General features: G+C 35.4%; 6 protein-coding genes and 1 long non-coding RNA gene across 8 annotated transcripts; all 7 read left to right on the top strand.

Annotated features, from left to right (window-relative positions):
• The first annotated feature begins 286 nt into the window (after positions 1–286).
• Positions 287–1,834, top strand: LOC9322172 (protein EXORDIUM-like 5). The gene has a single exon (XM_021032832.1). The coding sequence runs from the start codon at positions 472–474 to the stop codon at positions 1,555–1,557; it is 1,086 nt and encodes a 361-aa protein (XP_020888491.1). The 5' UTR covers positions 287–471; the 3' UTR covers positions 1,558–1,834.
• A 9,017-nt stretch (positions 1,835–10,851) lies between these two features.
• Positions 10,852–13,558, top strand: LOC9322171 (probable serine/threonine-protein kinase PIX13). Of its 2 annotated transcripts, none has more exons than XM_021031959.1 (6): positions 10,852–11,521; positions 11,788–12,119; positions 12,229–12,364; positions 12,485–12,627; positions 12,708–12,831; positions 12,908–13,558. In XM_021031959.1, the coding sequence occupies exons 1-6, from the start codon at positions 11,446–11,448 to the stop codon at positions 13,336–13,338; spliced, it is 1,242 nt and encodes a 413-aa protein (XP_020887618.1). In that variant the 5' UTR covers positions 10,852–11,445; the 3' UTR covers positions 13,339–13,558. The 2 variants fall into 2 exon arrangements, with proteins under 2 accessions (XP_020887618.1, XP_020887617.1); XM_021031958.1 differs by having other exon boundaries at positions 11,785–12,119.
• Positions 13,559–13,561: 3 nt separating this feature from the next.
• LOC9322170 (pentatricopeptide repeat-containing protein At2g17210) lies at positions 13,562–15,817 on the top strand. Its single transcript, XM_021031955.1, has one exon. It carries the CDS (start codon positions 13,580–13,582, stop codon positions 15,788–15,790), a length of 2,211 nt encoding a protein of 736 aa, XP_020887614.1. The 5' UTR covers positions 13,562–13,579; the 3' UTR covers positions 15,791–15,817.
• A 143-nt stretch (positions 15,818–15,960) lies between these two features.
• Positions 15,961–19,316, top strand: LOC9322169 (ubiquitin domain-containing protein DSK2b). Its single transcript, XM_021031956.1, has 8 exons — positions 15,961–16,314; positions 16,516–17,289; positions 17,588–17,811; positions 17,887–18,000; positions 18,142–18,197; positions 18,599–18,627; positions 18,798–18,887; positions 18,978–19,316. Exons 1-8 carry the CDS (start codon positions 16,083–16,085, stop codon positions 19,124–19,126), a joined length of 1,668 nt encoding a protein of 555 aa, XP_020887615.1. The 5' UTR covers positions 15,961–16,082; the 3' UTR covers positions 19,127–19,316.
• A 1,316-nt stretch (positions 19,317–20,632) lies between these two features.
• LOC110230061 lies at positions 20,633–21,689 on the top strand. Its single transcript, XR_002333309.1, has 2 exons — positions 20,633–21,087; positions 21,515–21,689. It is a non-coding gene; the product is annotated as an uncharacterized LOC110230061 (long non-coding RNA).
• A 474-nt stretch (positions 21,690–22,163) lies between these two features.
• LOC9322168 (ubiquitin domain-containing protein DSK2a) lies at positions 22,164–25,686 on the top strand. Its single transcript, XM_021031957.1, has 9 exons — positions 22,164–22,652; positions 22,916–23,662; positions 23,945–24,159; positions 24,237–24,350; positions 24,454–24,509; positions 24,840–24,868; positions 25,021–25,110; positions 25,193–25,348; positions 25,464–25,686. Exons 1-8 carry the CDS (start codon positions 22,412–22,414, stop codon positions 25,339–25,341), a joined length of 1,641 nt encoding a protein of 546 aa, XP_020887616.1. The 5' UTR covers positions 22,164–22,411; the 3' UTR covers positions 25,342–25,348; positions 25,464–25,686.
• Positions 25,687–25,760: 74 nt separating this feature from the next.
• LOC9320110 (zinc finger protein ZAT2) lies at positions 25,761–27,002 on the top strand. Its single transcript, XM_002886055.2, has one exon. It carries the CDS (start codon positions 26,005–26,007, stop codon positions 26,830–26,832), a length of 828 nt encoding a protein of 275 aa, XP_002886101.1. The 5' UTR covers positions 25,761–26,004; the 3' UTR covers positions 26,833–27,002.
• The last annotated feature ends 154 nt before the right edge of the window (positions 27,003–27,156 follow it).

The raw sequence follows: 27,156 nt of genomic DNA, 5'->3' as shown, positions 1-27,156 counted from the left end.
TTTGACTATCAAATTTTTGATTAAACTCTAACATATAATACTTCTATATACTATTTTCGATGATAATTTCTAATTTTTCAGATTTTCATACAAAATATACTGTATTATTTTATAATTTTATTTCAACAATTACTCTTGAAGTTCATAATTATATTTTTTTTTTTTTGGGCAAGAAGTTCATATTTATTATTTAAATTTATATATACCTTTTATTTTCTTTAATTCTGTATAGGACTTGAAAAAAAAAAAAAAAAGTGAGAAATCAATCCCATCCCATATTTATGTCATTCCTAATAAGAAGACAGACAAACAACAACAAGGCTAGCGCGTGAAGCCCACGCTCACAGCAGCTGGCAACAGCCAATTTCCCTCTCATTCCTTTCTTCTCCAAAATCTCTCATTTCTCCTTTAAATCATCAAATCTCTCTCTCTTCTTCTCTTACCAACAAAACCTCACTCTTCAAAATAACAATGTCGTCTCCGGCGACTATCTCCTCCTTCTTCTACTTCATCACTCTCTCCTCCTTCTTCTACATCTCTTCTTCTCTCGAAAACAACAACAAACACACAACAACTGTTAACTCCTTAAACATCCCCTCCGCCGCGGCGGAGATTGAGCTCGTTAACCCTAAACTTCCGCCGCGGAGTCTCTCACTCACATCCTCCAAAAAATTCGAAGGATCTTCCAATCTAATCCACCTCCGTTACCATATGGGACCAGTCCTCTCTTCTTCTCCGATCAACATCTACGTTATCTGGTACGGACGTTGGTCTCGTCCACACAAATCCTTAATCAGAGATTTCCTCAATTCAATCTTCGACGCTAAAGCTCCTTCTCCCTCCGTCGCTGAATGGTGGCGCACCGCTTCTCTCTACGCAGATCAAACCGGAGCTAACGTGTCAAGATCCGTTTTAATCGCCGGTGAATACTCCGATTCGAATTACTCCCACGGCCAACACCTAACTCGTCTGACGATTCAAGACGTTATCGCCTCCGCCGCGAGATCCGCTTCGTTTCCGGTGGATCACAAAAACGGAATGTATTTAGTTCTGACGTCACACGACGTCACGATGCAAGACTTTTGCCGCGCGGTCTGTGGTTTTCACTATTTCACTTTCCCGTCGATGGTTGGTTACACTATGCCTTACGCTTGGGTTGGTCAATCGGGAAAACAATGTCCTGAGGTTTGTGCTTATCCGTTTGCATTACCGGGTTATATGGGACACGGTGGTCCGGGAGAGCTCCGGCCACCGAACGGAGAGACTGGTGTAGATGGGATGGTTAGTGTGATTGGTCATGAGTTAGCTGAAGTTGTATCGAATCCGTTGATTAATGCTTGGTACGCCGGAGAAGATCCGACGGCTCCGACGGAGATTGGTGATTTGTGTGAAGGATTGTATGGAAGCGGCGGAGGAGGAGGGTATATTGGTCAAGTTATGAGAGATAGAGAAGGGAAGACTTTTAATATGAATGGTAAAGGAGGAAGAAAGTTTTTAGTTCAATGGATTTGGAACCCTAATTTGAAAGCTTGCTCTGGTCCTAACTCTGTGGACTAAAACGAAGAAGATGAATGTTAATGATGGTGATTTGTGGTAATCACTAAGATAATGATGAAATAACTCGTTTATTATTAGAATTAGGTTTAGTAATGTAACATTATTTTACTTATGGTTTTTTTTTTTTTGATTATATAATGCTTTTATACTGTTTTTGTGTTTGAATGAATCTTGATTTTCACACTCACTTTTTGTTTATTTCAACACTATTGGGTAATGTTTAAGAGCTTTTAATGTATACTTCGGGAAGTGAAAAAGTTTGAATTCAAATTCTTTAGATATTTTCTTCTTTTCTGCATTATTTTTATTTTTAATACCACTAGTGTAATCGGTGTTTCAATAAATGTAAGTGTACAATAACATTAACTTTAGTTGTCTTCAGTATTTATGGAAAAGATAAATCATACTCCCTCTGTTCTTAAAAGATTGATTTTTCAGAGATTTCACCTTTCTTAAAAAACAATCATTGTTTAATTATTTACTTTTATTAAATATTTTTTAATAATCTATGAACCAATAGTAATCTGAAACAGTTAATCATTACGTCTTGAAATCTACGATTTATTAAAATTAATTAATTAAAAATTAAAAAAATATATAGAAAATCAATCTTTGTGGAACAAATTCAAAACACTAGAACATCAAACTTCAAGGAACAGAGAGAGTATTTAAAAGGTTCATTGGATCGAGAACTGACATGATGATACTGAGAAACGAATCTTAAAACTCTTACAAGGTAAGATTCTTAATTAATCATTTAGTAATTGCAATTAGATTTAGTTGTCTTCAGTTATCTAAACACCATTATTGGTGGTATCTTAGATGGTTCTTAGTTTATTATCTTAGAATTAAACATTAAAAATAAATTAAAACAGATTAAAATACTAAGATTTGACTATTAGCTAAGAGCTTTTGAGAGTGTTAAAAGCTAAGATTTGACTCTTAACTTACAAAAACCAAACTTTTAATCTTAAACAATGTTAAGAGATAAAGTTAAAGAACTCACCGTAATGATGGTCTTCGTATCTTTGTGGTGGTTTACTCAAATGTGGACGACTGTTTATATAAAACAAGAAAAACAGTTTAAAACTACATGTGCCATGTTTGATAATTGTAGTTGTTTATTTGTTTTAGTTTGGTTTTAACCGAGTTTTTTAAAGTACGAGACTACGAGTTTTAAAACACGTCCAGTATCAAATGTTTGCATAGTTTAAGGCCGAATTTAATCTTTCTATTTGATAAATAAGTAAGAAATCGGTTCAATTTGTCAGTGCCTCTTTTTATGGATGTTCCAAGACAACTAAAGTTAATGTTATTGTACACTTATGTGAGGCCCTGGTTCTCCTACCAATCAAATATGTAAATCTAAAAACTAATGTTGCAGTGTAATAATAAAGGTAAGGAAAATGACTTTGAAGACAATATTTTGCTAGTGGCAGAGACAATAGTGAGAGTGCTTTTGTGAACGACAGCTAAGAAAAGGACCCCATTTGAAACAACAATCATTACCAATGTCAATGGAAACTGCATTTACTACCTCAAACCTTTTTTTCTTGCCTTTTTCACCTCATTAGCTTTCTATCTCATAATTTTTTGGTTACTATAATAGATAATTGATGTTTTTGGCAATTATTCATGTTGACATAGTATTTATCAGTCGATCTTAGCTACGAGTCTATGACTGCTTATACGCATGCGGATATCGTCTCATCCATTCCATCCTGCCGCGGGTAAGCTTCTTAACACAGGGTGACACGGAGGTTTCACGGTTTAAACATATTAAAGTGTACCATTGGACGTATCTAGCAGGACGAGTTTGGTCCGCTTGTTAGTCCTACCTTCTTTAACTTTTTATTTTCATTGAAACATTTTAATTATATAATAGTATAAAGGAGGAATACATAGGTGAAATACGTCTTAGAATACGTGTGGGTTTAAATATGAGTATGATTTAGTTAAATTCAACTTATAATGATTTAGAGAGTATTTTACTAATTAATTATGTTTATTTAATGTTAAGCGTATTATTCGTTTCTTGTATTATTTCCAGGCAGTCTCGAAATTATATGCGCCCACTCCTAAGAAAATTTCAAATCATGTATATGTAAGATAGAAATTCAAAATTATGGACCATTTTCAAAATAATTTATAAAAATTTAGGGTCTTTTTCTCTAAAGAAATAAAAAAAAAAAGGATTTAGTGCTTTTGCATTGTTAGCACATACTCTAAGACGGGCCTGATTATTTTGTGCGATCTTTTGGCCAGACCTAGCGGGACGAGCTTGGTTTGCTTGTTAGTCTTAATTGTTTAACTACAGTTGTGGGTTTAAAAATGAGTATAAAATTCAACTTATTATAAATTATATTCTCTCTGTGTCAAATGATAAGATGTTTTAGTTTTTTTTCATAATATAAGATGTTTTGTAAGTTTCTATGCAAATTTAAATGCATTTGATCATTTTTGACCATTTATATTCTGCAATATTTTTTATGATTGGTGAGATTTGTTTTTATTAAATACAGATAATGTTTTTTTAAAAAACAAATTACCTAAATATGTGTGTGTTTACCTTAAACATCTTATAATTTGAAACAAAAGGAGTATTAATTTTACTAACTACGTCTATTTAATGTTATGAATTAATATTTATCAATTGTAGTTCACATTTATCATTGTTATATTATAAGATGAAGTATTAAGATGGTTTGGTGCAAAAGCATACCCTAGGTTAAGGATAGATTTGGATGCAGAAGCGTATGCGATGGTGTGTGCAATGTCATGCATCAACAACTTGGGTTTCGAGGATAACATCTTTGAAAGTGACAAAGAATCTGGTTCAGGCATCAAAGACCCGTCCATATTTGAAGAGTAGCACAAGCAAGATACTTGGTCGAAGAAATGGTCTTTTGACGCCATCTTTTATAGCAAAATCTATATTTTCATGTCCACTTCATCTTGCTATTTTGGAGTGTAATGCTCCTCCTTGATTAAGATATATTTTGGAGAGGGAAACACAAACACCTGTGATTGCTTCCTAGTATCAGTTACGAATGAAGTATGTTTGAGTTAAATAAAGAAAGAAAGGTGAAGTGTTACTCTTCATAAGATGAATGAAAATGAAATTAATATTTGGGTTGGCCCAAAAGATACATCAAGAAGACAAGAACAAACAAAGCCCAGTTTGGATCAAGCCACCTCGTTCTAGATGCAACTTATTTTCTCCTTCAACATATTTTAGATTAACGTATTACGTACGTATGTGTAAAAAACATACACAAACAAAATTCAATAATTGTCTTTATGTACTAAAAGTCTAAAATATAGGAAACCCTTTATCAAAAAATAAAAATAATGCTACGAAACAAATTGATAGAAATTAATTAAAACGTGATCAACAATGTAACTTTTGTTTGGTATATCAAACAAAAATATATTTACATGATTACTTAATTAGACATCTACCATGAGATTGAAGATACACAAAAAAAAAAGGAAAAAGCTTGAATAATTTTGTTTACCTCCCTAGACAAATATGTTTTCTTTTTTCTTCTAGCACATCAACTTCTAATTTTATTTCTTTTAAATTGTTCCATCCACAAAAATATATGCATCATGATCCTTTGACTGACGCATTACGCGTGAGAAGGCTGCCATGCTTACATTATTGTAGTCGTGTTCATATTATTTTAATGATGCACGTATGATTTGTTTTGCACTCGTTTTTTTTTTTTTTTTTTTTTAAATTTTTTTTTTATCTTAACTCGTTTTTGTTTTGTATGTTTTTCCATTTTTGTTGGTCAGCTTTTCGTATGTTGCTCATTTCAAAGAATACTACGTACTATTACTAACCGATCGATCACAATATTTTACATGCACTACAGTCACTACAAGAAAAAGGATCTGTTGTATCATTTAAATTGTATCACAAAACTAAGTGATATTATTTTAAATCAGTTATTTAAAAGTGAAACAAATATAGATGGTTTAGCATCAATTATAATTATTGATGTTATAATTAATTAGTTTTGCATCAATTCAATAAAACTGATACAGTTTTTATTAGTTTGTATCACTTTAAAAAAATTGATAGTAAAACCTAGATTTACATCGAATAGGTAATTGATGTAATTATTAATTGTTGTTAACATCACTTATAAAATGATATAAAAATATTGTCATTAAAATAAACGATCAAATTGTTTTTAATAGTTTGCATCCAATAATAACTGAAACTAATTAATTAGAATTGATTACAATGCTTTCTATTTTATTAAAAGAATAATACCTGACAGTAATTATTTTGAATGATAAGAATTTGACCGTAATTGTGTGATTTCTTAGTTTCAGTAAAAAAATTGATGTTAGATAGATAACTAAAATAAATTGTAGGATTATATATATATATATATATATATATATATATAATAGAATATGCAGAAATCCTACAATTGTTTTTTAAACAACTAAAATCCTACAATTTATTTTATTTATATTGAATTTATGCCTTTTACATTTGTATTGGTTGTAAATTTAAAATAGTACATATAAGTAAAACGATTATCAAATAAATAAATGGGATATGGAATAGATAGTATTGGTTGTTATTGATATAATAACTAGAATCCTTAAAATATCTCCCTCTTCGTCACGTTCTTCATATTTTTTGGTTAAATGTAAATCTTTCTCATTTTTTTCTACAACTGTTCACTCTCCTCTAAACTAAACATAGGGTCAGACTGGTTGATGTAAATAGAAGAAAATAATTGGGAAGAAAACTAAATATTCTCAATTCCTCTATCATTTCTCCAGTCAAGAATAATTCATTCTCCATCAAAATTAAACTTTTTCTTCTCAATTCCTCTACTTTTTAGTAAAACCAACTGAAAATTTCTTCTCATAAATACACGGTAGAAAACATTTTTCTAACTTTCAACATTTCTTTTCTTTTGTTTTCTTCTCTTTTATTTTCTTCCCTTTTCTTCTCCCTCTTTCCAGTCACAACCTAAATATGACTCCCTTTTTTCTCATTCTCTGGTTCCAAATCTACTAATAGTATGGTAGAAGATAAGGTTCACCGTCGACTCATGATGCTCAAAGACCAATTTGACCAGAGCATCTAGAGCCAATTGTGGAAGTCGAAACTAACACAATCGAGATTTGTCTAGGGTTTTAATTTAGGGATACGATAAATGTGAATTCTCAAAGAACAACAGAAACAATTGTAACCAAAGATGGTGTTCTTGATCTTATTGATGAAAAAAGTAGTTTTGATCGTACAAGAGTTTGATCGTAAAAGAAAAGATGTTTGTGCTATGAGAGCTTTGCGTAGTGTAAATTCTAGAGCGATATTGCTTGCCTTTTGCTTGAGCCTTGAGTCTCTTTATATAGGGGTGATAAACCGCCTCTCAAACGATATTCTCGGAAGATTTCCATTTATCTTGAAGTCGGCCTAGAATATCGCGGGTTTAGGATAGTTTCCTTATTCTTCGGGGTTTCTTGGAAGATCTCCTGATTTGAGTCGATCCTTCTAGATTCTCTCTTATCATTTCCGAGTATGTCGGAAATGATATCTTGCTTAGAAATGATACTTCTGGAGGCGAATATGATTTCGCCTCGGGTGTCTATGATTTTGGCTCGGGCTGCATGGATGATGGCATGACTCCCGAGCCGAGCTGGGGAGACTCTGAAAAGATTGGGCTCGGATACTCTTCGTCGATTGAGCTCGGCTACTCTCAGAGAAGCGGCTCGGGCTACTTGTGAGGTCGGCTCGGGGTGGAAGGAAAGCTCAGCTCGGGCATGGTGACATATAGGTTCCCGAGCTGTCGTGGCAAACGTCCCCGAGCCGGTATAAGGTGACCCGAGTCATATCAATCGACATGCTCCGAGCCAGTTCAATGATTGATCCCGAGCTGTTTCGGCAGTGTTCCCCGAGCCGGTTTTGATGATACGGCCCGAGGTATTATTTCCTAGCTCGGACTCAGTGCGGGTGGAATCCGACCCCAACACCAATGATTACTTTTGTCTGTATTGATCTCATCTTTGCTTCTTTGTATATTTGTTATTTATACTTTCGCTTGTTCATTATTTTTTTTTTTTTATGAAAATGCAAGGTGATACAAAAGGGAGGCAAATTACACAAAAGATAGGCACGAGTTTTTTTACCAGCAGAGAAAACAAAAAATGATCCAAGAACTTTATTCGATGGAGACACTGGCGGAAGCATGTAATTGGTGGATCGACGACTTAAAAGTTTAATGGCGGTGATGGAGTCATGGAGATAGTTCGATTATCGTCTCTTCATTGGCAATTTTCAATTAGAATATTTTTTACAATTTAATTAAATTCATATTTTAATTGATTTTATTTAGCATATTGATGGCAATAATAAGTGATACAAAAATTAGATGACTGATGAATTATAAATAACACGATTAAATTGGAATAAAATAGCTCATTTATTGTAAATGTACATTTATTACAAAAAAAATAAAATTAGTAGAATCATTTATCAAAACTGACACTAATTTTAGGATCACTTATTTATAAGTGATGCAAATAGTAACATCAATTGTTACAACCGATACAAATACTAACATCACTTATGCAAAGTGATTTAAAAATATAACATCATTTTTAGTAATTGATATAAAATTAACATCATTTATAACAACCGATGCAAATATTATGTGTTGTTACATCAATTGTTAAAAAAATGATGTGAATTATTTGCATCAACACTTTCAGAGTCATTTAATTAAGTGATGTAAAACTATTTTGTATCAATTATAAGTAATACAAAAATTTAAAATAAGTGATTCAAAATGATCTTTTTTTTGTAGTGAGTCACGATAAACATTTTTACTCGTAACACACATAATCACAGTAGTCAATTCTATTAGATGAAGAAACATTAAACACTCAATCAACTATTAGACAATACTTTTCTTATACCTGTTATATTAATTTTCACTCATCCATTGATTTTTAAACAATATCTTTATAAAATGTTGACTAATATATCTAGTTTAGTGAAAATAAAACTAACTAGTTCGTACGCCAGTAGTGAAAAACATACTGTATTAGAAGATTCATATGAAGCCCCAAATAGTGTCTCATATATTGGAAGTTTAAAATCCTATGTGATGACTCATGCATGATTAGAGTTTCCAAAATGATATGTTTCTATATAAATGTATGTGTTGTCTCAAAACAACTCTCTTTCTTCACATTTATGAATTATTAATCAAAATTGATTTATGTTTTGGTGACAAGCTAAAGTTCTTCTCTTTTACTTTTCATTGCATTAGTAAAGCTCTTTAATGAGCTATTTCATTTCATATCCTTATATCTATATTATCAAGCTCATTTGAGCAATAATGATTCTTGTTTTGATTCTATTTTACATGGTTATCTTTTTCATCTCCAGCTTCTTCTAGTCTTTGTAAAAGCTTTCCTTAATCAAGTGTGTGTTAGGAGGGTTTTTGGTTCAAAACTTATCTATTTAGCTCATATTTAAGTGCAATCAAAATAAAAAAAAAGAATTGTCAAGATAAAAGGCCTTACACAGAGTAAAAAATAGGGCTATATTAATTGATATGCATGGAGGATTGCAAAATTAAAAATCTATCCATACTTATTTTTTTATTAGTTCTCTTTCCTCTAACTCAATTAATACCAAAACTACCCTTTGTTAGAATTAAATGCTAACAAAAATAATAACAAGATAAATAATTTAGTGTTAACAATAAAAATAACATTGTTCATTTGTTATCGGAAACACTATCTATCATCGGAATCAATAAGGAAACAATGATTTTTGTAGTTATCTATTTGATTAACAATGTAAATCAAATTGTATCGCGATAAATAAAAACTAAAACACTGTTCGGCCAACATCAAAAACACTATTCATCACGAGATAAAATAAAAAGATAATGATTTTGCTGATTATTTATTTGATTAGCAATATAAATCAGATTGTATCGCGATAACTTTTCAAGTTATATGATAAATTTATATTTATCATGTTAAATTATTTATTATCTGATTGATATCAACTAACTTATATATTGACATGTTTATTTATTTCAACAATTTATTTATTACCGTTAACTTATGCATTAGCATCGTTAACTTATGCATTAGCATATTTATTTATCGTGATAACTTGTTTATCACGGTTAACTTATGTGTTATCGTGGACGTAAAAAACAATAAAATTTCATTCTTCTCGGGTATCCTCCTCTGTCGTCATTCTTCCAAATTTTCTTCTTCTTTCATTGTCACCTGCAACTCCAACCCATGTTCACCTGCAAATTTCCTTTTTATTTCCTTTATCTTCGTCCTCTCCATCTTCACTTTAAATTACAAAACTATAATTTTCATCCCAAAATTCTTCAAATTAAAAGTTTAATCCATCCAAACTCATGTAAGTTCTCTCTATTTTTATGAATCGTTTGGTGATAATTGTGTGTTACATATAAAAACAATGAATTTTATTAACCAAATGGAGAATTGGATATAAAATCTGTTTGAAAAAAATGGAAGTGACGATGAAGAAAGAAGATGATTTGAAAAGAGGAGGATTTGGAAGAAAGACAAATAATCAAGTGTTTAGAAAAAGGGTAAAATGGTAAAAATATTATTCTCTCTTACTCACTTAATTAATAAAAAAGCATGCATACATATTAATATTTGCCTAAAAAATAGGTGAGTGACTCAAGTTTTCAATGGTGAATCAACTTTCCTAATTCTCTTTCTCTTGAGTAGTTTTCCATTCACATCAAACTCATTTTTTTGTCACTCAAGTTTTTTTTTTTTTTTTTGTCATTCTACTTAAAACGCCAAGATCACGTCCATGAACTCGACAAACATTTCTCTTGTCCGTATGCAACCAATATATTCAGTCTTGGATTTTGGTCCTATAATTTATCAAAAAGTGCCGTGAAAAAGAAATCTAAAAATAGATTAATAATTTATTTACATGAAAAGAGCTATTTATCTTTAATTTAACTCGACATTTTACCATCTTTCATTTTTAATATTTAAATAAAGAAAATACATGGTATATCATAAAAACTATTGAAAATTCTAAATATCTTTTAATTTTACAAAAACAAATTGTAAGCAACAATGAATTTTAATTGAGTTTACAACTTACATGGCCAAAAACATTGTTTTTAACTATTATTTTAACAAAATTAAAAATTGACTTTCTGTCTTAAATTTCTAATAAAAATATATTTGAGTTTTTTTACCGACTAAATTAATTATATAAAAATATAATTTAAACATATTCATATAATCCAACAACCGATCGAGACTTGTTGAAAAGTAAAATAAAGTTTCAAATGAAGAAAATGCAGAGGATAACTGTTTGGGGCCTTGATTGTTTTTCTCTTTATTTGGTGGTCTCATGGAAATATTTTTCTTTAGAGTTGACTTGGACCTTAAACTCTCTCCTTATTCTTCCTCAAATCCTTGCACCACCATTCTTATGACTCAGTTTTCTCTCTCTTCTCTCAATGCCCATGAATAATAACTAACCACTTGCTTATGCTTCTCACACCACAAATTCTCTATTCAATAAATAAATCTGTCAGAAGAAATTTCGTCGACTTGGAGCCGATAAAAAAAGTTTTATCTTTTCTTTTTATTCTTTTTCTAATCATTCACACCCAATTTAAACGATACTTGTCCGATCTCTATCCATCAATATTGTATCTTTTCTTGTAAAGTACTCTGTTTTAGCTTAACACGCCATTTTTTTTTCTCTCTTTGACTTCTGTAAAATCCTGACAAAGGTATTGTTTAAGACAGACAGAGATACGTGTTATATATTTGTAAAGGAGGCAAAAAGGGTTTGGCTTTTAATTTTTCTTTGTTGGGATGGGACTTTGTTGGGGATCTCCATCTGATTCTCCTCCAACAGCAACACCTACCTCTACTGGTAACATCAGTTCAGGTTTGTTCTCTCAATCTACTGAATCTTCCCATCTGGGTTTTGCTTAAACTTGCGTGATACGTTGCGATTTTCTGTACTTGTTTATTTGATGCATAAAGGTTACGTTTTTACATCTCTGTGTATGGTTTTAGACTTGGTTAATTGGATTGTGACTCTTCTTTTGGTGTTATCGCCTATGGGTTCTCTGAAAGTTTCAACTTTTAATGCTGTTTGTGACTCTCTGTTTTAGGCTTGACTTTGTTTTCCTGTGGTTGTAATTGAAGTAGGGACTTTTAAGTCATCAAACAACACGACGACTACAGGAACATCAAGGGGAAGTAACATATCTAGCAATAGTGGGTTCTCTGTGGCAAGTGGTGAAGATGCTTATCCCGATGGTCAGATACTTCCCATTCCGAATTTGAGGATATTCAGCTTAACAGAACTTAGAGCTGCAACAAGGAATTTCAGGTCTGAGAATGTTCTTGGAGAGGGAGGATTTGGGAAAGTCTTTAAGGGCTGGCTTGAAGACAAGACGGCTGGGAAACACAGTAATGGAACTGTGATTGCTGTTAAGAAACTGAATGCCGAAAGCTTCCAAGGATTCGAGGAATGGCAAGTGAGTAAAGTCGGCTTCTCGGATGAATCATGGGAAAGTAGTTTTCTTTGATATGCAATGTGGAGTTTTGTTTGTTTACTGGATAGATTCTTTGTTGGTTTTTGTGCAGTGTGAAGTGAATTTTCTTGGGAGGGTTTCTCATCCAAACCTCGTGAAACTGTTGGGATATTGCTTGGAAGGTGAAGAGTTGCTTCTTGTGTATGAGTATATGCAGAAAGGGAGCTTAGAGAATCATCTCTTCCGAAGTAAGAACCTTCTTTAATCAGAATGCTTTGCTTATATGCACATTTTATCTCGATGTTTTGATTGGATGATTCCCCAATCCGCATGATTTGTCATTGCTTTATTTACTTCTATTCCTTCAGAGGGCTCTTCCGTTCAGCCGCTCTCATGGGAGATAAGGCTTAAGATTGCAATAGGAGCAGCTAAAGGCTTAGCATTCTTGCACGCTTCAGAAAAGCAAGTAATTTATCGAGACTTCAAAGCGTCAAACATTCTACTTGATGGGGTAAGGACATATAGATTGCTTATGGATTTGATGTAGCAAATCATCAAGTGTGGAATTCAACTGGTTTGCTTTTGGTGCAGTCATATAACGCAAAGATATCGGATTTTGGATTGGCGAAATTAGGTCCTTCCGCGAGTCAATCTCACATCACAACACGGGTTATGGGTACACACGGTTATGCAGCTCCAGAGTATGTTGCTACAGGTAGTACAATGTTTTGTATTCTTAATTTTTTTGATTTCTGACAACAAACTGTGAACATATTTGTTGGTTCTAACAGGTCACTTGTATGTAAAGAGTGACGTTTACGGGTTTGGCGTTGTTTTGGCTGAGATCTTAACTGGTTTACATGCGCTTGATCCTACCCGTCCTACCGGGCAACACAATCTAACCGAATGGATCAAACCTCATCTATCCGAAAGAAGAAAGCTAAGGAGCATAATGGACCCTCGTCTAGAAGGTAAATACCCTTTCAAATCAGCTTTCCGAGTCGCTCAACTGGCTCTAAAATGCCTTGGACCCGAACCCAAAAACCGTCCATCGATGAAAGAGGTGGTGGAATCGCTCGAACTCATTGAAGCTGCCAACGAGAAACCGTTAGAACGAAGAACCACTAGAGCTTCGCCATCCATCCGTCAACAACAAGGCCATTATCGCCCGCAACAACTCTCTTCATTTCGTCCTCGGCATACTGTGGCTCGAGCTCACTAGTGTGGTTTTGAAGACACGAGATTCTTTTTTTTAGTTTTGTATTTGGTAAAGATAATCAGAACCCATTCGTATGTATACCAATAGAGAAAACAAAAACATATCTTGTACCTGTATTAGTGTGTAGTGTTTGGTGTGTGTAATATAATTACTTAAAACGGTTAAACCAGATTATGAAAGGTTTAACGAATGGTCATCAATAGATAAGCCATTATTCACACAATTTGTGAAAGCTTCAAACTTTATGGTAATGGGATCACACCTGTATTCAAAGCTACAAGCTTTGTCTTCAAAGATTAAGCAAGCTTCTGTTAATGGAAAATGGCGGGAAGTGGTCTCTGGGTATTCAGAGATACAGAGTGCTGGAATTCAATTTAACGATCCTTTTGTTTTCCCCATTGTTTTTAAAGCTTGTGCTAAGCTCTCATGGCTGTTGCAAGGTAGATGTATCCAAGCGAGTCTTTTAAAGAGAGGTTTTGAGTCTTATGTTTCTGTGGGGAATTCGATTGCTGATTTCTATATGAAATGTGGAGACTTGTGTTCTGGGTTACGAGCATTTGATTGTATGAATTCGAGAGATTCGGTGTCTTGGAATGTTATCGTTTTTGGGCTTCTCGATCATGGTTTTGAAGAAGAAGGGTTATGGTGGTTTTCGAAGTTAAGAGTTTGGGGTTTTGAGCCTAATGTTTCAACATTGGTTCTTGTGATTCATGCGTGTCGTAGTTTATGGTTCGATGGAGAGAAGATTCATGGATATGTGATCCGTAGTGGGTTTTGGCGGATTTCGTCTGTTCAAAATTCGATATTGTGTCTGTATTCAGAGTTTGATTCTTTAAGTGCACGTAAACTGTTTGATGAAATGTCTGAAAGAGATGTTATTTCATGGAGTGTTGTTATCAGAAGTTATGTGCAGAGCCAGGAACCTGTTTTGGGATTGGAGTTGTTTAAAGAGATGGTTCGCGAGGCGAAAACAGAGCCTGATTGTGTAACTGTGACAAGTGTTTTAAAGGCTTGTGCGGTTTTGGATGACATTGATGTGGGAAGATCAGTTCATGGGTTTTCGATACGGAGAGGTTTTGATTTGGTAGATGTGTTTGTGCGCAATTCACTCATTGATATGTATTCAAAAGGATATGATGCTGATTCAGCATTTAGAGTATTTGATGAGACGACTTGTCGAAACATTGTTTCATGGAATTCGATTTTGGCTGGATTTGTATATAACCAAAGGTACGATGAGGCTCTTGAGATGTTTCGTTTGATGAAAAAAGAGGCTCTTGAAGCGGATGAAGTTACACTCGTGAGTCTTCTTCAGGTTTGCAAGTTTTTTGAGCATCCATTGCCCTGCAAGTCAATACATGGTGTAATAATCCGGCGTGGATATGAGTCAAACGAAGTGGCGTTGAGTTCTTTGATGGATGCATATACAAGCTGCAGTCTTGTTGATGACGCAAGAACCGTGTTTGATTCGATGTCATACAAGGATGTAGTGTCATGTAGCACAATGATCTCTGGATTAGGCCGTTGTGGCCGATCTGATGAAGCAATCTCAATCTTCTGTCAGATGAGGGATAAGCCCAACGCAATCACCGTCATAAGTCTACTTAGCGCATGCTCAGTTTCAGCAGTCTTGAGAACTTCCAAATGGGCACATGGAATTGCTATCCGGAGAGGCTTAGCCATCAATGATATCTCAGTTGATACCTCTATTGTTGACGCATACGCCAAATGTGGTGCCATAGATATTGCGAGAAGGACATTCGATCAAATCACTGAGAAAAGCATCGTCTCTTGGACCGTGATCATTTCAGCATACGCGATTAACGGTTTACCGGATAAAGCATTAGCATCGTTCGATGAAATGAAACGAGATAGTTACACACCAAACGCTGTGACATACCTTGCAGCTTTATCAGCTTGCAATCATGGAGGATTGGTAAAGAAAGGTCTCATGATCTTCAGATCAATGGTAGAAGAAGATCAAAAACCTTCGTTACAGCATTACTCTTGCATTGTAGACATGCTTAGCCGAGCAGGAGAGATTGATACCGCAATGGAACTAATCAAGAACCTTCCAGAAGACGTTAAAGCCGGGGCTAGTGCTTGGGGAGCGATTCTTAGCGGTTGTAGAAACCGTTTAAAAAGTGGGATCATTACCTCAGAGGTAGTAGCTGAGGTTCTTGAACTCGAGCCATTGTGTTCTTCAGGTTATTTGCTTGCGTCAAGCGTCTTCGCTGCAGAGAAATCATGGGTCGATGTAGCGATGATGAGAAGGTTGGTGAAGGAGAGAAACGTTCGAGTCGTTGCGGGTTATAGCATGGTTCTTGAAGGAAGCATTGCTAGAAAGTTTTTGGCTGGAGACAAGTTAAACCACAGTGATTCTGAGTTAAACGATGTCGTTCAGAGGCTTCACAGATGCATGAGGTTAGACGATATGGTAGGACCGATAAACTAAGGCCCATTGGGCCTCAATACGACGCCGGATGTATTCTCCGACCCGAGTGAAAACGAACCGGGTTTGTGTTACCCCACCCGACTTGAATTGACTAAAGTCAATCTGACCCGACCCGGTTCGAGTCGATACGTTCTCTCTCGAGGAGAAGTCTTAAGTTTCGTTTTCTTCGATCCATTTCTTCTACCGAACCGACTAAGAGCTTTTGTCTAAATCTTGATTGAATTTTTCTAGGGTTAGGGCTCCTGATCGATTTCGCGAGCTGATTTGTTGAATTATAGGATCCGAAATTAGAATGGGTGGAGAGGGAGGAGATTCGAGTCAGCCGCAGACTGGAGAAGGAGCAGCTGTCGCCGTGAACATCAGGTGCTCAAATGGCACGAAATTTAGTGTGAAGACGAGCCTTGATTCGACGGTGGAGTCTTTCAAAGAGTTGGTGGCTCAGAGCAGCGATGTGCCAGCTAATCAGCAGCGTTTGATTTATAAGGGTCGGATCCTCAAGGACGATCAGACTCTTCTCAGTTATGGTAATCTTCAACGTTTCCGATTTAGTTTTGTGGGGATTTATGTTGTTCTTGTTTATTGATTGAAATCTCATAAAATTGGATTTATGTTAAGGTTTTTGTTTTGAGATGCTTGATGATTTTTCAACCCAACTATGGGAAGAATATGGAGATATTGTTAATGGAAGTGTTAAATCCATTCGTTGTTTACCATTTTATATATAGGTTTACAGGCTGATCACACCATTCATATGGTTCGAGGCTCTGCACCTTCTTCAGCACCACCTTCTGCTCCGGCTGCGAATGCTGGAAACCAAACCACTGCACCTAGTGTTACTCGAGGGGTTGGTTCAGATAATAGCTCGAATCTAGGAGGAGCGGGTCCTGGTGAATCTTTGTTCCCTGGGCTTGGATTTAATCCTTTGGGTGGTGGAAATGCTATGGCTGGGTTATTTGGAGCTGGTCTTCCGGATCTTGAGCAGGCACAGCAACAACTAGCTCAAAACCCTAACATGATTAGAGATATGATGAATACACCAGCCATCCAGAATCTTATGAACAACCCAGAATTTATGAGGAGTATGATTATGAGTAACCCTCAAATGCGTGAGCTTGTAGATCGCAATCCTGAACTTGGTCATGTGCTCAATGACCCAAGCATCCTTCGGCAAACTTTAGAGGCAGCGAGAAACCCAGAGCTTATGCGTGAAATGATGCGGAATACCGATAGGGCCATGAGTAATATTGAGTCTATGCCTGAGGGATTTAACATGCTAAGGCGTATGTATGAAAATGTCCAGGAACCTTTCTTGAATGCTACTACTATGTCAGGGAATGCTGGAAACAATACGAGCTCCAATCCGTTTGCTGCTCTCCTGGGAAACCAGGGGGTTGCTACTCAAGGAAGTGTTGCTTCTAATAACTCTTCCACAACAAATACTGGAACGGGGACTATTCCGAATGCAAATCCACTTCCTAATCCTTGGGGTGCTACGGGTGGTAAGTAACTGCATTCTCATCTTCTTAATCTCCAGTCGATTTTACTTGTCTTTTGAAGGATGCAATAATATTTTATAATAGAAAAAGTGGCTTGTTTATAAGAAATGGAAGTTACTGTTTACTGCACTGGTTCAGGAACAATATTCTGTATAATGAATTGGTGAGTTAATGTAGTTATCACAATTTGTTGTTATGAGTAGTTTTTGCATGAATGAGTTTCTTGGCTGATTATTTCTAATTTAATATTTACTCGTAATACACTAAACATAATTAAACATATTGTGGGGCTACTTGACAGGCCAGACAACTGTCCCTGGAAGGACCAATGCTGCTGGGGATGCGAGAAGCCCTGGACTTGGCGGCCTTGGTGGTCTTGGAGGCCTCGGCGGACTTGGTATGCTTGGAGCGGATTCACCTCTTGGTGCCACTCCAGATGCTTCTCAATTGAGCCAGTTATTGCAAAACCCAGCCATGTCGCAGATGATGCAAAGCGTATTTTCCAATCCACAATACATGAATCAGGTAGGCCTAGAATAATCTGAACTTAAGACCTTTTGCCATTGTGAACATATATTAAATGTTTTCCCTTGAGTCCAGCTTATGAATCTTAACCCACAACTCCAAAGCATGCTAGATTCGAATCCTCAGTTGAGGGAAATGATGCAGAATCCAGATTTCCTTCGTCAGTTTAGTTCTCCGGAGATGATGCAGGTTAGTTGGTCCTCTATTGTCTGTATGCATATGAATTTTGAACATGTGGTCTCTCGAAAGAAACATTTCTGTGTATCTAAGCTATTTCCAAGTAAAGAAGTTTCTTAAACCTAATGTTTTCTATTGTTTTTTGGTCTTCAGCAAATGATGACTCTACAGCAATCGCTTTTATCTCAGAATAGAAACGCAGCCAGCCAGTAAGTTTTTGGATACCCTTCGTTGTTTGGATTTGCTTAAACAAAGTTGAGCATTTACATGTCCTTTATGTATCTTAATTGTTTTTCTTGGGTTGTTTAGTGTTTAGACAATATTGTAACTAGCTAAACAGATTGGTTGTGAACGATATCTATATTAAGAAAAGGATTGAACCAACGCTGCAACTCAACTCATGTATGGTTTACTGGGCTGATCACTAGTAACCTCTATCAAGGGGGATATAAATAAAGCATTTTAATCGTTGGAATAAACTTGAATAGGTGCATACACTTTTTTGTTTATTTTTGATTCTGCCTTTTAGCATAAGCTATGTGTGTGAATCCTATATATTTTTTTTTTCCATCAATCCGAATTCATGTTTCCAAATCTATCTTGTCTGTAGGGATGCGGGGCAAACTGGTGCTGCCACAGGTACTCTTTAATGATGATATATGTACCTAATATTTAGTATAAACGGTTTAGTTATGTGACTTAGTATAGTAGCTACTAGCTACTCTTTTTGTTCTCTTTACATCCATCTATGCTTTATTTTAGCACATATTGTTATCGTATATAAGTTAATACGATGAAAATATTGTTAGGGACGAACAATAACGGGGGGCTGGATTTATTGATGAATATGTTTGGCAGTCTTGGTGCTGGCGGCCTGAGTGGCACAAACCAACCCAATGGTTAGATTCGCTAGGGACTACCTTTTTTTTTTTTTTTTTTTTAATTACCTGCTGAGATAGTTAGATTGAAACATGTCTGTTTGTTTCCAGTTCCTCCTGAGGAGCGATACGCTACTCAATTACAACAGTTACAGGAAATGGGATTCTACGACAGAGCAGAGAACATAAGAGCATTGCTTGCAACCAATGGTAACGTTAATGCTGCTGTAGAACGACTCTTGGGGAGTATCGGACAGTAGCATACAGGTTGGTGAACTGAGGTTTCTCCATCTGGCTTCTCAGTTATAGAATAAACAGCTTGTATGTGTGTTTTCAGTAATGAATACATTCATGGAATTCTTAAAATTTAATATATGATAGGATCGTGAACTTTGTGGATAGAAAAGCCGCATCAATACGGTATTTGTTTTCAGTGGTCATCTTCTTCTTCTTCCTCGTTACATGTTGTTATCTTTCATAATTGATCTGAACTTGTTACAACACTAGATGTTAACCCGCGGTACACCGCGGGCCTATATTTTTGTTAAATATAAATTAAAAGTTTAATTTATTAAGATTATCTACAGATATAACCTATTGTTTTGTTTGATTTAAATATATAATATAATTATATATATATATAGTGTACGCTTAGTATGTTTTAGGTTTCAATTTTAAGATATAGAAACGAAAACATACAGTTCATTAAGCAACTCTATATAGCAGATTTGAATATGAATTTATTTTGTTGTTTGCATTTTAGGGACTGACCTGTGGTACGCCGTGGATCGATTTCTTATAACTAAAATTTTTAAAGTAAGTTGTATTTGTGTTGTTAATTTTATTTGTTTGTTTAGTGTTTAAAATTGTATTATTGTATTCTCATATTAATATCTAACAAAACCCGTCCTACCATATAACATGTCCCGTGAAATTAAACATCATTTTATGAGTTTTAATAATATTTTATTTAAAAAACATATAATCCGAGTCAATTTAAAATTTGCTTTAAATATAATTTAAATATATATTTAATTGTTGTAGAGTTCAAATATTATTAATATTATAAACTTTTTATAGAATTTAAATATTGTAAATTTTTTATAAAATTAAATATCTATAATGTTTAAATTTCTTATAAATTTTTATAAAGTTTAAATATTTATAATATTTGAAACTTCATAAAAGTTCTAATATTATAAATAATTCACGCATTTTATAAAGTTTAATTTTTTTAAAGTTTAAACAATTATCATATTTAACTTTTAAAAAAGTTTTTATATTTATAATATCTTGAAACTTCTTCAAAGTTTCAATTTTTAAAAATAAATAACCGGGGTAAACCGGATAACAATTTTATAGTGGTGAGATTTAAAATTATTTCTCATACTAAAAGACATATATTAATTTACTGTCCAACATCACAAATAGCATAGCTTAATCTTGTGGGATAAAATAAAATGTTCAATGTTATGTTCTCTAAATCTTTAAATATAAATTCTGAAAACTCTGGTTACTATGTTATGGTGCAAGTAACGTTAAATAGAAAAATAATGATTTGTCTTTCATGTATTGAGTATGCATATTTTGTGGTTTCTATTCAGACAATTATTTTGTCAAACAACCGACAACCATAAAACTTAGTGAGAGAAAAATAAAATATTAAAAAAATCAAAATGTAAAATTTTAATAGATTATCTATATATATAATCTATTGTTTTGTACAATTACAATGTTTTGAGTTTCACGTTTTGTACAATTACAATTACAATGTTTTGTACTAATACTACAACTTATTTATAGTACTAAAACTACCCAACCCCATATAAATAAAATTGGGCCTAAATAATTTGTCAAACCAATCCATCACATACAACCCACGAGGCCACGACACAACCTAACCTAGATCTAAAACTATTTCTCTCCGACTACTTTCCCACCATTAGCCGACAAAAGCAACCGTCACCGGTCGTATCCACCACCGTCGCAACCCATATCTCACCGCAACTGTCACACCGTTCCCTTTACTGATCCACCAAGTTGAAGCTCTATTATCCACCGACCACCGTTGCACCAACAACTCACCGTCGCCATCACAACCATTCCCTACCTGTACACAACATCACCTGAAGCTCGATGACAAACCGTTGCAACAATCTCTCCCTTCGACATCTATATTCACCAGAGACTCAAAAGTAGCGGCCATATGAAGAAGAAAAAGGTGTGTTTAATGGTTTTTTGTAAATCGTGCTTATTTGTGTTTGATGATGTTAATTGACGTTTAGGTGTAGAGTATTTATAGGGTCAAAATTAGGTCACTAATCCCTATCACTTCACCCAAAAATTATTCGATGTAGCAACAAATTAAAGATAAAATCTTTGGATTCGTTAGTATTTTGGAATATGCCAAGATTTTAATTTTTAAGAGTCAAAATTTTGTTTCTTTAAATCGATTTTGTAGAGATATTGCGGAAAGAAAATCTCCGAAAATGAAGGTGGTGAGTATAATTAGTTGAAAGATGAATCCGAAAATGAATGTGTTGATTAATTAGTTGGAAGACGAAATCTTGGAATATATATTTTAGAAACCATAGAGATTTTTATGGAGAAGAGTCATAACTTTGTTTCTAAAAATCGTTTATTTACAGATATTGTAGAGAAGAAAAATCGGAAATGGTATGTTGGGAGTCAATAAATGATTGAAGAAATCTCGGGTATTAGAATTTAGAAAGAATCTGGCGAGAATTTTTGGCAATGTTTGTTAAAATGTAAATCTTGGATTTTAATTCTCGAAATTAAATGTCTTATCTCGAAATTATGCAATTGTTTTGGAAGTAATTAGAGGCAATATCTCAGTTTGAAATTAAGACAACTTTCCTATAATTCCTTATTCTAGATCCGAATAGAATTAAACCCGGGTAAAACCCGGATCCAAAAGACTTTTTGCAAAAATCCCCTGTAAAAATGTACATGTAGATACATCTGTAAATGCTGGTTTCCGAATCTGTTCAAGAGTTTATGGAGGAGACATCAAAGTGAAACCGAAGCCATTAAAAAGTTTGGTTCCTTCCAAAAATCCGGTTCAAAGTTTAAACCAAATTTACCCAAAAAGAGGAATGACATGTTGATAGGGAATATCCAATTTGTTGATTTATTCAGCCAATTCCTACCTGAACTATATATACCAAATGCCTCAATTTGGATACAGGTTTTGGGTTTAGACCCGACCCGGCCCGGCCCGGCCCAATCTTACCCGGTTGGAGACAGATACGTTCTCTGAAGCGCAAGTCATTCATTTAATTGGCCGTTCGGGGCCAACAAATAAGTCCTTTCTCTTTAATTCTCTGCAGTCTTCTTCATTTTTTATTCGACCAAAATTTTTTTTTTTTTTTTTTAATATCCCTTTCCTCACGAAATCTCTAAAGAACCGACTTAGAGCTGGTTCGAGTCTCCTCAAATCTTCTTCTTCGATTTTTTTTCTAGGGTTAGAGATTTTGAGTCTCCGATCGATTTCGCGATTTGTTGAACTAGGATCTGAAATTAGAATGGGTGGTGAAGCAGATTCAAGTCAGCCGCTGACTGCTGAAGGCGGAGCTGGAGGAGAAGCTGTTGCCGTGAACGTCCGGTGCTCCAATGGCTCGAAATTTAGTGTGACAACGAGTCTCGATTCCACGGTCGAGTCTTTCAAAGAGTTGATTGCGCAGAACAGCGATGTGCCAGCTAATCAGCAGCGTTTGATTTACAAGGGACGTATCCTCAAGGACGATCAGACGCTTCTCAGCTATGGTAATCTTCTGATCATTTCGTGTTGGATTTCTATTGTTCTGTTGATTTGATTGAAATCTCGTAGGGTGTCAAATATAAAAGTGGATTTATGTTAAGGTTTTTGTTGGCGAAGGTTTTTCTGTTTTGGTGATGCTCATTTGCAGAAGCATGGATGATTTTATGAATTGTGATATATGCTCATTAATGGCTGTTATATATTTCATTGTTGATGTGATTGTGTTGTATCTTATGTTTCCTTTCTCTGTGGACCATGTTATATATAGGTTTGCAGGCTGATCACACCGTTCATATGGTTCGAGGTTTTGTACCTTCTTCTCCTTCTGCTCCCGCTGCAAATGCTGGAAACCAAACCACTGCTCCTCAAGCGGTTAGTTCAAATGATAGCTCAAACCTCGGAGGAGGGGAATCTTTGTTCCCTGGGCTTGGATTTAATCCTTTGGGTGGTGGAAATGCTATGGCTGGATTATTTGGATCTGGTCTTCCGGATCTGGAGCAGGCACAGCAACAACTAGCTCAAAACCCTAACATGATTAGAGATATGATGAATACTCCAGCCATCCAGAATCTTATGAACAACCCAGAATTTATGAGGAGTATGATTATGAATAACCCTCAAATGCGTGAGCTTGTGGATCGCAATCCTGAGCTTGGTCATGTGCTCAATGACCCAAGCATCCTTCGTCAAACTCTAGAAGCGGCAAGAAACCCAGAGCTTATGCGTGAAATGATGCGGAATACCGATAGGGCTATGAGTAATATTGAGTCTATGCCTGAGGGGTTTAACATGCTTAGGCGTATGTATGAAAATGTTCAGGAACCGTTAATGAATGCTACCACTATGTCCGGGAATGCTGGAAGCAATACAGGCTCTAATCCATTTGCTGCTCTTCTGGGAAACCAGGGGGTCACTACACAAGGAAGCGACGTCTCTAATAATACTTCGACACCGAATGCTGAAACGGGCACACCTAATGCAAATCCACTTCCTAATCCATGGGGTGCTACGGCTGGTAAGATACTGCATTCTCATCCTCTTAATTTCATATGGGATTTTACTCGTCGTTTAAGGATGCAATATTATTTTATAAAACCAAGAGTTACTTGTTTGTAAGAAGTGGAATTTTATGTTCACCACACTGGTCAGGAATAATGTTGTTTATAAGAAAAATTGGTGAGTTCATGTAGTTCTCACAGTTTGTGTATGAATAAGTTTCTTGGCTGTTTGTTTTTAGTTTAACTGTTACTCGTAATGCACTAAACATTTTAGAACATATTTTGGGGCTACTTGACAGGCCAAACAACTGCCCCTGGATGGACAAATGCTGGTGGGGATGCGAGAAGTGCTGGACTTGGTGGTCTTGGTGGCCTTGCTGGTCTTGGTATGCTGGGAGCGGACTCACCTCTTGGTGCGACTCCAGATGCTTCTCAGTTGAGCCAAATACTGCAAAACCCAGCTATGTCGCAGATGATGCAAAGTGTACTTTCCAATCCACAATACATGAATCAGGTAGCGCCTTCAATAATCTGAATTTAAGACATTGTTGCTATTGTGAACCTGTCAGTAATGTTTTCTGTTTATTCCAGCTTATGAGTCTCAACCCGCAACTCCGAAGCATGCTAGATATGAATCCTCAGTTGAGGGAAATGATGCAGAACCCTGAATTCCTTCGCCAGTTTAGCTCTCCAGAGATGATGCAGGTCAGTTGGGCCCATGTTGTCTCTCCAAATAAATATTTTTGTATCATTCAGTAGTCAAATTTCTCCGACCTAATGTTTTCGATTTTTTTTTGGTCTTTTTTAGCAAATGATGTCTCTACAACAATCACTTTTCTCTCAGAATAGGAACACGGCTGGCCAGTAAGTTTGGATACCCTTTTCTGTTTTCTTTAGTTGAAACATTAGTTGAGTAGTTAATGTCCTTTATATATCATAATAGGATTTTGGGTTGATCTGTGTTTAGAAATTAGTGTGACTAGCTTAACAGATAATTCTACCGGTGGTGAACTACTATCTTAATATTAAGTAAGAAATGGGTTGCATCAATAATGGTAAATAAACTTATATAGGAGTAAAAACATTTTTGTTCGTGTTTGGTTCTATCTCTTAACATTTGATATCAGTTTGCTGATCTTTCTATCTTGATTTCCATCAACCTCTATTCATGTTCCCAACCCATCTTCTTTGTAGGGATCCAACGCAAACTGGTGCTGCGACAGGTACTCTTTTAGATATTATCTGTAATTGAAGTATGAAGGGTTTAGCTATTTCACTTAGACAGTGTGCTTTTTTTTTGTTCTCTTTCCTTTACTTTAATCGTATATTCATATGTTGCTTATTGAGTAAATCACTACTATGGAAATATTTATAGGGACAGCCAATAACGGAGGGCTGGATTTATTGATGAATATGTTTGGCAGTCTTGGTGCTGGCGGCCTGAGTGGCACAAACCAACCCAATGGTTAGATTGACTAGGGACTATACTTTGATTTCTTATGTATCTATTGAGATGGTTCCACTGAAACATGTCTGTTTGATTCCAGTTCCTCCTGAAGAGCGATATGCGACTCAGTTGCAGCAGTTGCAAGAAATGGGATTCTACGACAGAGCAGAGAACATAAGAGCGTTGCTTGCAACCAATGGTAACGTTAACGCTGCTGTAGAACGACTCTTGGGGAGTATTGGGCAGTAGCATACAGGTTGGTGAACTGATGTCTCTCCATCTGGCTTCTCAGTTATAGAATAAACAACAGCTTGAATGTGTTTTTCTCAGTACCGAAATTTATGGAATTCGTATAACTGCATTTATGATAGGATCGTGAACTTGTGGATAGAAAAGCTGCGCATGGATACAGTATTTGTTTTCAGTGGTCATCTTCTTCCTCCTCTCTACCCATCCCCAAAACTTTTTTTTTTTTACATACTTTGGGTCGTCTGTTATCTTTCAGATTCTATTTGAAGTTGTTACAACGTACATCTGTAGAAGTTGATTTCGAAATGTGGAATGGTTACATTTACGTGATCTTTTCTCCATTTATCTTATAAATATAGCCGTAGTATACGTTGATAATTTGTGATAGATTAGAGAGAGAACTACTCGGTCATAAGCAATAGAAATTTTTCATTCAAATAACAAAGAAAAATACAGTAACTATTAAAAGAAAATAAAAAACAAATGTAAATCCGACAAAATAGGGACATGTAACAACGATTGGACAAGTAACTGCCAAGAAACCGTAAATGAAAGCTAACTTGTTCCTCTTCTACTTAACCCACCATAACTCCCACTCTTCCATTTTTTTTTCCTCTCTTTTAGTTTTCTGGTCTCGTCTCTCTAGTAGAGGGATTCATAATAATGTCGAACACTTCAAACTCCGATCCCAATTCCGATATCCCATTTGCTTCCTCCAATGTAACTCTTCCGAGTTACAATCAAAACCCAAGAAGAAAACGTACTAAACTCACCAACAACGAAACCGGTTCTTCTTCGTCTTCTCCAAGGCCTAAACCGGTCACGCAACCGGATCCTGATGCTTCACAAATCGCACCATGTACTGAATGTGGTAAACAATTCGGGTCATTGAAGGCACTCTTTGGACACATGAGATGTCACCCTGAACGTCAGTGGCGTGGCATCAACCCTCCTGTTAAGTATCAACGTGGGATCAACGCAACCGCTGCGTCATCATCCTCGAGTTGGGATCTATCGGAGGAAGAGCATAACATAGCCTCTTTATTACTAATGTTGGCTAGTGGTGGTGTCTCGACCGGTTCAAGTGGAGTTGAGGGACGGTTTAAGTGTGGTGGTTGTAAGAAAGTGTTTGGGTCACATCAAGCGTTAGATGGACATAGAGAAACACATAAACATGTCAAAGGATGTTTCCCCATTACATACACAACCGAAGATCCTCCTCCTCCTCCTCCTCCTCCTCCTCCTCCTCCTCAAGAGATCGTTGATAAAGATAAGGGCAAGGGTGTGAAGTTGGTCTCAGGCATGAATCATCGATGTAACATATGTTTTAGAGTGTTCTCCAGTGGTCAAGCGTTAGGTGGTCACATGAGATGTCATTGGGAGAAAGATCAGGAAGAGAAGCAAGTCAAGGGCATCGATCTTAATGTTCCTGCGACGACATCTTCAGACACAACGTTAGATTGTTCTTTAGATCTTAGGTTAGGACTTTGATATATAATAACATAATTAAGCTTATTGGGTATTGGCTCTTTTTTTTTAAACAAAACTCTCTCTGTATATATGTGTGATGATTTGTATGATGAACGTATAGATTGGGGTATTTTATTCTATATATAACTTAATTAGTTGATGAAATGCCACAAGTGTTATTTAATAAATGTCCAATATTGAATAAATTAGCTTTATGAAAACAGCTCATCATTTTCATAACGTTGAATCTTTATCTCTATGTACAAATCTGTATATTGTTTGATCATACATGTATATGTATCATGCATGCATGGGTTATGGTGTTTCTTCACAATGTCATTACGC

Source organism: Arabidopsis lyrata (genome assembly GCF_000004255.2).
Source record: "Arabidopsis lyrata subsp. lyrata unplaced genomic scaffold ARALYscaffold_3, whole genome shotgun sequence".
NCBI classification, from domain to species: domain Eukaryota; kingdom Viridiplantae; phylum Streptophyta; class Magnoliopsida; order Brassicales; family Brassicaceae; genus Arabidopsis; species Arabidopsis lyrata.
Note: the sequence above shows the minus strand (reverse complement) of the source record. Positions and strands in the feature narration are given on the sequence as shown.